At 49.9% G+C, this 9,305-nt stretch overlaps 1 protein-coding gene across 8 annotated transcripts in view; it reads left to right on the top strand.

The window, feature by feature from the left end:
• ENTPD1 (ectonucleoside triphosphate diphosphohydrolase 1) overlaps positions 1-8,420 on the top strand; it is a 48,529-nt gene extending 40,109 nt beyond the window's left edge. For all 8 annotated transcript variants that reach the window (XM_074591923.1, XM_074591924.1, XM_074591922.1 and 5 more), the window contains 6 exons: positions 192-351; positions 1,036-1,272; positions 1,804-2,064; positions 3,138-3,257; positions 3,451-3,588; positions 3,729-8,420. In XM_074591923.1, the coding sequence (XP_074448024.1) occupies positions 192-351; positions 1,036-1,272; positions 1,804-2,064; positions 3,138-3,257; positions 3,451-3,588; positions 3,729-3,935 (1,123 nt within the window). In that variant the 3' untranslated portion in view covers positions 3,936-8,420. The remainder of the gene's footprint in view (positions 1-191; positions 352-1,035; positions 1,273-1,803; positions 2,065-3,137; positions 3,258-3,450; positions 3,589-3,728) is intronic.
• The last annotated feature ends 885 nt before the right edge of the window (positions 8,421-9,305 follow it).

The following is a 9,305-nucleotide window of genomic DNA, read 5'->3' on the forward strand; positions in this document are numbered from 1 at the left end:
GTGGCAGCTGTGATGTTGAGGTGTAACAGAGAGGGACGTGGCCAGTTAGAGCGGGATGTACCCATATGAATGACTGTTGTATAACAATTAACGCTTGGTGGGGAGTTGCAGCCTGCCTGCATAGCATAAAGCACATAGGCTGCAGAGAGCTGTCAGCCAGAGTCACTCCATTGTTTCTTCCATTCATCCAGCTTGGAGAATAGAAGTGCAGCTGAAAAGGTCTTGTCTTCAGTAGAGAAGACGCTACGCTCAGCTCCCTTCAACTTCCAGGGTGCCAGAATCATCAGTGGTCAGGAAGAAGGAGCCTACGGGTGGATCACCATTAACTACCTGCTGGGCAATTTCAAGCAGGTACTGTATCAAGGGCAAGTCCATATTTGAATCACCAGCTTGCAGCACTTTGTAAATCATGCCTTGCAGGAGGATGTCGCAGGCACTGTCTTCCCTCGTAAGCCATTTAGCAGAGGTCAGGAAGCTGCACGTCTTGCCTCAGCAACTACTGCACGTACATCCTGATACCAGTAAGTATCAGCATGTACCGCTGTAGTCAGGTTTAAAGCATTGAAATAAAACATCCCATCTTCGATAATTTCACTTGGGTACAGCGTCCTCCTCACTTCCTGATCTAAAATATTTCTGTGCCTGCAAGGTTTGACAATGATTCTTTACTATTGAGGTTATAAATCAGCTGGGAGGTGAAACAGTAATTTGACTGGTTTTTCTCATAACAATTGTATTAGGTTTCATATTCTTAGCCCCCCTGCAAACACTCAGGCGTGATCCATCTTCTGCTTTTCTGAACCTCCATCTTTCTTGTGTCTTGTTCCAGTTCTCATCTCATGCCACCCTCCAGGTGTTCCTGCCTTTCCTGTGTTCTGCCTTTCTTGTGTTCTTTGTGTTCTGTGCTTCTGCTTCTCTCCTCACAGGTCTTTCTCTTTTCTTTCTTTTTTTTTTGTTTGTTTTTTTTTCTCCCAAATAAATCTTCCCCGTGCCTGATGTATCTGCTTTACTTTAAATTTTATTTTTTTTTTTAAGTCTGGCTGGACAAAACTTCTACATTCCCTGAAATCCATAAGTGAGACATCAGGAGCACTAGACCTCGGAGGAGCCTCAACACAGATTACCTTTGTACCAAATGAGGACTCTCGTGAGTCCCCAGAGAACCTGCTCTACTTCCGTCTCTACGGCAAGGATTACCTGGTGTACACGCACAGCTTTCTCTGCTACGGGAAGGACCAGGCTCTGCAACAGAAACTAGCCGAGGACCTACAGGCGAGTACATCTGTAATTGCAGGTGGAGATCCTGGACCCTACCAGCTTTCACATACTGGTGCTGTAAAAGTCCCAGCTAAATGTCTCATCCCTTAGTCTGGGTTTGGGAAACATCATTATCCTCCATAAAGGCTGGGCAGATGCCCAAAGAGATCGCAGTCAACATTTTCAAAAGCACTGCCAATTTGAGGTGCTTTGATTCTTGGGAATGGGATAGCAGGCGTACTGTGCTTAACTGAATTCCTCGGGAGAGGTGATGTTTCACCGTCTCTGAGAATCCCAAACCAACAGCAGCTTCACAAAATGTGGCTGAAAGTAATTTGCTCAGAGTCCTACAGGGAGGCTGTGGCAGCACCCACATCTCCCAAATCACAGCCAATACCTTAAACCATCCTCGTCACTTTGCCCCGATGTGTCTGCCTTGGTGTGAGGTACTGTGACAAGTGCCTCATGGCCACCCTTCCTTGTGGCCCTTTGCCAGGGTGTTACTCTAGAGTGAAGTGTAACAGCTTGAGTTGATTTTACTTTCAGACGCTGGACAACAGCAGCCTCCTTGATCCATGCTTTCACCAGGGGTATCAGAGGACTATAGATATAAGCGACCTCTTCAAAAACCCTTGCACATCAGCCAAGAAAAAGCAATTCCCTTTCAGACAGCTGTACATACAGGGAGAGGGGGATTATCAAAAGTGCCGAAGAAACATCCAGAAACTCTTTGACAAAACCCATTGTCCTTACTCCAGTTGCTCTTTCAATGGGATATACCTACCTCCATTACAAGGGGATTTTGGGGTAAGTCTTCACATTCTTCAACTCTCCATAAACCAGAATATCAGAAGAGCAGAAACTCAGAGTAATGCTAGAGTATATATATTTATTTTTTTTTCTCCGTGGTTGGAGCAAGAGAACATTTAGAAGGTGGCTTTTTGGACACGTAAGTACAAAAGTAGTGCTGTGCTTGCTGTGAGGAAAGTACATGTAAGAGTTACTGCAGTAAATACTGGCCTACCAGTACTGCATTGTTCCCATTCTAACCCATTTCTTGTAGGCATCTCCTTGGGGTGCTCCATTTACTGATTAATTTTTCAAGCAGTCCTTCCTGGTGGCCAGCACTAGAGGCAGGAGAGCCTGCTGCAGGCTGTGCACGATACGCTGCTCCTGCAAACCTTGTCACCTGAGATCAGTGGTGGTACCAGGTCTGAAATTCATCCAGAAGTGAGTGAACGCTACTGAAACCAATCAGTCATGTCACCTGTCTGCATCCCAGACACGATGAAGCGACAGTGCACACTCTGAACATGTCATGTGTGACACCACACTGAATGTCAGTCCAAGAGCTGCAAGACTCCAGTGGCTGCGAGGTTCTCTGGGGGAACTGTTAATGCTCCCTCGCCCTGTTCATAAACTCCTCCCTACCTATCAGCAATTGGCCGTGGTCAAAGATGGGCAATCTGGATTTTGGATGATATGCTGGGGCTGTGTACAGTCCTTTCAGACCATCACTTCTGCTGTTGGTGGCGATATTGGCTGCACATTCATCCCATTCAGTTGCCAAAATGGGATCACAGATGTGGTGGCAAGCAGTTTGACAGGTGCCACTCTGTCACCAGTGCGTAGAGGAGAGGGATTTACTGAAGTTCTTCAGGATACTGTGGTCAGTGAAGTTTCTACCTCCACCTTCCTTTTGGGGTCCTTAGCTCTCATCAGCTCTGAGAGGTGTGTCTTGAAAATACACCTACTTTTGTGTATGTGATGTTACTTCTTATATTTCTCCATCTGTAAATAAAACCATTTCCTTTTGTAGGATTTCTGCTGTCGTGCTCCTGCTGAGGCCCAGCCAGGTTAAAATATTCTTTCTCCTTCAGGCTTTTTCGGCTTTCTACTTTGTGATGAACTTTTTGAACCTGACCAGTGAACAAAGCCCCATTGCCCTGGACAAAGTGACCAGCACCATTGAGAGCTTCTGCGCCCGGCCGTGGCACGAGGTGAGCAGTGCTTGTGGCAGTGGGCTGGGGCTGCCGGGTGGCAAGAGATGCTGTTTTTTTTCCTGTAGGATAAATGGATGGCGGTAACTTCCAAGGGGGTAGATACCCCCCAGCACCTGCAGTGGATGCTCAGGCGCAAGCTGGAGCAGCAGGAAGCTGCATTTAACAGCCTGGTGCCTTCCTCCTTCCCTAGGTGAAGCCAGCGTACCACCAAATAAAAGAAAAGTACCTGAGCGAATATTGCTTCTCGGGAGCCTACATCCTCTCCCTCCTGGAAAATGGCTATGAATTCACCGAAAAGAACTGGCAAAGGATCCACTTCCTCGGCAAGGTGTGTTTTGTGGTGGAGAGGGCTCTGCCTCGGTAACTAATTGCAAGCTCTGCTGCGCAGCCGGGGCAGTGGCGCCCCTGGGAACACCACAGGCAGCCCCTGCACCTCCCAGCACTGATCCTGCTCCTCTCCCGTTTCAGATCGGCAGCAGTGATGCGGGCTGGACCCTGGGCTACATGCTGAACCTGACCAACATGATCCCCGCAGAGGAGCCCGCCGTGCCCCCTCTCTCCCACGGCAGCTACGTGGGGCTGATGGTGCTGTGCTCCCTCGTGCTGGTGGCCGTGATCCTGTTTGCCTGGCTTCTCTTCCACAAGCCCAAGTGCCTGCAGAAGGGGATTGTTTAGGAAGAGCCTTGAGGGGAGAGGGGCCACGTCACCCCGGCCGCTCGGGGCTAGGAGACCCCTGCAGAGCAGGCTGTACTGCAGAGCCCCTCTCCCCTCTCACTGAAGCTACTGACTGTGTACAACAAGGGCATTTATTTCTTCTGACTCACACTTGCACTGACGGACGTTGGGACATCAGGCTCGCCACCTCTCTCTGCCAAGGACAGACAAGCGGGTGTCCCCTCCTTGAATGGGTCGTACTTTCATTCAGTGAAACTTTGCTGCTTGTTGGTTTTTTTGCCTTGTGCACAGCATTATAAAGAGAAATGCGGCAGCAATCTTTGGGAGCCGGTGCTCCTGCAAGGGTAATCTCAGGGTCACACATCCCACCGAGCTCTTGGGAGCGATCACGCACCGGGTGATCCTGCTCCTTCTCCGCTGAAGCCGTTCCCGAGAGCCCTTCCCGCACCAGCACACCTCCGCTTGCCTCCCCGCGCCCTGAGCCCTCGCAGCCCAGCAGCCAGCTATGGCCAGCTGCACCTGGCTGGCCCCTGAAGGCTGGCCAGGCTCCCAAATGCCACTCTGGGAAAAGAAGGGATGAGGGTGAAGAAACCGAGTGTGCTGGTGGTCATCGGCCCTTAGCTGGGCTCTGGTGGCTGGCTGCTGCTTTCGCAGGTGGCAAGAAGCCTCTTTCCCACGTCTTCCTGATGTTGTTGCTGGACCAAAGCTGGCTCACTCTTACCCTGAGCCGTTCCCATGTCCCTAAGGTACATAAAGACACGAGTTCCCAGCCAGGCATTGCAGATTTTTGTAGGAATAGCTCATACTGGCTGAGGATCCTTGACCAGGAGCGAGTGCTTATGCCTACAGGGGCTCTGGTGTGATCAGCGTGCCTACAGGTATGCACCCACTAAAGCAATCCAGTGTCACTGTGCTGATCATACAGCAGCCTCCAATCTAGGGAAAATATTTATTAGGTCATGTTCCTTTATAAATAGACAGCTGGCAGCAGTTAACCAGCATGAGCATGCACAGATTGAACCACTCTTTCCACCAGAAAAATCGGTGAAAATTTTCCTTTCCTCATGGCTTAGGCTTATCCCATGACCATAAGACCCAGGGTTTACATGTGCACGTACTGCAGCTCATCTTCTACCACACAACTGGGGCGATGCCACTGATCAGGTTCATGAATCACTTTCTTCCATTTTCCATTCCTTGGTCCAAAAAACAAGAGAGAGGTAAGTCAGAAATCCTTTTTGATAAAAACACTTGGAAACCACTGGTGCCTGTCTGCCTCCCGTGAAATCTCAGAAATCTCTTCTGCTGATGACCTCTAAGTGCTGGAGGCTAAAAGCAGATACTGTGGAGAGAAAGGTGTGGCAAACACACGCCTTCACCTGTTTCCCTGAGCAAAACTGCAGAAGGCAGGGAGGGGATCAGGATGTGCAACCCCGATAAAGCCTTCTCCTTTAGGCAAGCACAGACACAGAGCTCGCGGTTTTCATGCTCTCCAGCCTGTCCCTCTGCACAGTGCAGGCTGGAAAACGTCCCCCAGTTATTTCTACTTTGTGCCTGGAAGTAGGAGCTGCAACATATTGAAAGACCTAGAGGTAAGGGAAAAATCTACCCTGTCTTGTGGTAAGATTTTTGGGCGGTTTGTTTTTCTTCCAAAAATCTGTGTCTTATTTTTGCTCTGAATTATCTGGCTTCAGCTTCTGTTGGATCTTGTTCTGCCCGTTTCAGAAAGACTGAGTAACTCTCTGCTATCAAAATCCCTTTTTCCTTGTTGGTGCTTGCAAGTTGTCATTGTATCATATTAAATAGATCGATCTTCACTCTGTAAAGTGCTCTGTGATGACCTCACTTGTAGCTCTTGACTCCACGTCTTTGAAAATTTTAACATCTTTCTGAAATTTGGATACCAAAGTTTTCAGCAGTGAGTGGTGGTAGAGTTGCTAATGGTGTTTTTGATCTGGTTTTGATCTATTCTCTATGTTCCCCATTCGCATCTCTCAGGGCCAGGTCTGCTCACTTAAGAGAAAGTTTTGGGGCTGTTTTGTTCTGTTGGACTAGTGCAACTTGGCCTTTCTTCCAGTCATTACATTCCAGAACGGCCGCTGTCTCACACCATACGTCACTGCCTCTTACCGTGAGCTGCTTTGCCTTCCACACGGCTCCACTGAAACATGTACTATTCCAAGAATATTACCTCAAGCAAGCGATCCAGATCAACCCACAAATGCTACTTCCCCACAGTTTGTCCGTTGTCCAGTTTTTGGTTTATCTGCAAATGTGTTGAGGTGTTGGAATTCATCTAAAGGTGGAGTCTTCCTTCTGTTGTTTTCAGCAAAGATAGTGAGAGGAGAGATGAACGGTAGTTTTTGGCCACGGCTGGAAGGCATGCAGGAGGAGCGTGGGATCGGAGCTGCTTTAGTTTCCCAGTCAAGTCCCATTTGCAACACAGCCCATCCTGTGCCACTTTCCTTGCTTACAGAGGCTTCATAGCAGAGCAGGTGCCCTGGAGAAGCTCCCTGCAGGAGCTGGTGCATCCTTCCTCCCTATCAACAGTGTTGGAAACATGTAGGATGGTAATTCCTCTCCTGACACCTCCTTGGGGACCTTGCAGCTGCTTAGTGGTGTCCATGATGCTGGAACTGGAGGGTCCACTGGGACATTTCAGAAATTGATGCAGAAACTCTATGTGGAAGCTGGTGTGGAGAGAGGGCCTGTGCCAGTCTGCTCTTCTGGTCCTTGCTGAGGGTTTGTGCCAAAGGAAAAGGTGAAATACAGAGCCTGGGAGAAGAGATTTAGCGATGTTTTGTGTTGTTATTGCAAGTCCAGTAGTGTTAATATTGTTAGCTCTTGATTCTGGAGTCAGGTGATCAGCTGGTATCTTCACTTACTCCCTCCTGCCTTCCTTCTCTTGTTTTTTGGTTTGGGTTTTGTGTTTTTTAAAGCTGTAAATGTGACTTGAGTGCAACCTCAAGGCCACAAACTAAGATAAATACAAAATATGTTGCATTATTTTTAAACCTTATGACTTTTAGACCACATTTATGAGCCAGTCTCTCCAGAACTAGAATGTTGAAGGTGACACCAGACGTGCCATTTAAAAAATCACTTGAGCAGGCTGAAGCTCCAGGAACTGGTTGACTGAAAGCATCCTATCAGGGTGAGACCCTTGCATATCACTGGCTGTGCGTGAACCTTCCCAGAAAAGCTTTTTTTTTTTTTTCTACCCATTTTTCCTGCTATTGCAGGACTTTATCCATGGAGGCTACTCAAAATCCTTGGTCAAAGAGTTTGAGTTTAATGAACATCCATTTCTTTGCTTTACGCTGCATCTGACCCAGTTGTATTCAGCTCAAATGTGTGTTCCAGAGCCACCCAATGTGTACGTGAAGACCATTAATGATAACGGGGGGAATTTCCAAATATGCCAGTAGTAATATGGTATCAATTCTCTTGTTAATGCAGTTAATCTGCCTCACTGATAATTATCTGTGCCTTATTTCTAATTTGACAGCTTCTGGCTTTAATTTCCAGCCACTGGCTCCTGTACAGTTTTGCTCTTCTGGGTTAAAGCATCTTTTAACACCACATGTTCTTGTCTTGCAAATATTTATTCACTGATCAGCTCTGCTGGGCTGCCGAGGCTCCAGGCCTCGGTCTCTCCCGTTTTGCCACAGGAAGCCCTGAGACGTGCTGCAGCAACGTGGAACGCGTGTCTCTGGTTTGGGTTCAGATGTTGAGTGGTCCATTTTTGGGAAGGTTCCTTGCGGAGGGGGATTTGATAGCTTTGCAGGGGGCGGGAGCAGCCTGGTCTCTCCGGGACTGATGAATTCCACAAGCTCTCTTGGGTTCACCCAAGTGTCAGGTCTGAAGCAAAACTATCAGCAAGGCTGAGATTTTCGGGGCCCAGAAGAGAAAGCCTGGGTGCCTGCAGCGCGCTCACCTCTTGCAGAAAACCAGTGCCCACCGCAGGCTCTAAGCACCCTTCGCTCGGCTCTAAGCACCCTTCGCTCCCCGCCCCGACACAGCCAGCTCTCCCCTGCGCCTGGGCTACAGCTGATTTCTCTGGCCCTGGAGCAAACCACAGTGCACCCTCCACTTGGAAGCAAGCTCTGGGAAGTGGGGCCACCGCCTCTGCGGTGAGAGGCTGACTGGCAATGTTGGTGCCGGCTGGGGCTCCCCAGCTTCTCCAAGAGCAGCTCTCAGCGGGACGCGTGCCCCCTCCTCGTCCGTCCCAGCTCTTCCCGTGCTCTCTGCAAGGAGTGGGGACATGCAGGCTCTGCGGGGCTGCCGGCTGCCTCACGGGATTCAACAGCCGGTTCAGGAGGGGCTGGGGGGGGGGATGGCACACACCAGGGACAACCGTGTCTGCCTCCTGGGCCCATATGCTTTCTTTTTGCAGTTCAGCCCTGATGAAAATGGATCTTTGTTTTGATGCACGCACAAATCTCTAAATCTCTGTATGCTTATCACAATAAAGACTTCTGAACTGATGCCAGCAAAGTTTTCACGCTGTTTTCCAGGAGATGGGAACTCGCCAATAGTGGAATAGAGCTTCTGGCACTAAACATGGAAAAGTCCTGAGATGGGATTTCCTCTCTTGCCAGTTCCCTGCTGTTCTCCTGGGTCAGATCTGAAGTTCCCAGTGGATGGGCAGCATCCCCTCCTGGCAAGGAAAGGCACTGTGGTCCTTCCCAGGCTCCGGGCACCTCATACGGGTGGCCCAGTTGCCAGGAAGGCTGCTTGTGCCCAAACCCCATCTTTCCTTCCTTTAGCTTCACCCTGACCTCCCCAAAGCAGCTTGTTCTCCCCTGCCGTGCACTGGACGCCTGCAGTCCTCTGTCCTCGTTTTCCCTCTCCCTCCCCTAGGCAGCACCACTGACATTATGCTGCTGCTACAACACCCCCCAGACTGGTGAAGGATGGGGGGGCCTGTGCCTCTGGTTTGGGGGGCGATGCGGCTGCATGCCTCTGCGTGCAGCCACAGCTGCAGCTCCACCAAGGCAAACGTGCCTGTCACAGTTCATCATTCTTCTTTCGGCACACGCTCTTCCTAGTTTGCTCATTCGCGTGGCTCTTAGCTTGAACTTTCCTCAAATTTTCCAGTCTTCCTCTGGTAACAACAACATGGCCAGAATTAAAACAAACGGACCAGGTGGAGTCTCGCCACGGCCGGCGCTGGAGGGATCGGCTCTTTGCTGCCTGTGACCCTCAGCCACGGAGCGATGCAGGGGGACGGGGCTCGCATTCGCATTCCTCTCGCTCTCGCTGCTGTGGCATGGCGCGCTCCTGCTCGCCCTCCTTCTCCCACTGCCTCAAGGTCTCTCTGTCTTCGAACATCTGGGGGGGGCGGGGGGGGTGGTGGTGGATGATCCA

The sequence above is a fragment of the Larus michahellis genome, chromosome 6 (assembly GCF_964199755.1).
Source record: "Larus michahellis chromosome 6, bLarMic1.1, whole genome shotgun sequence".
Classification (NCBI taxonomy): domain Eukaryota; kingdom Metazoa; phylum Chordata; class Aves; order Charadriiformes; family Laridae; genus Larus; species Larus michahellis.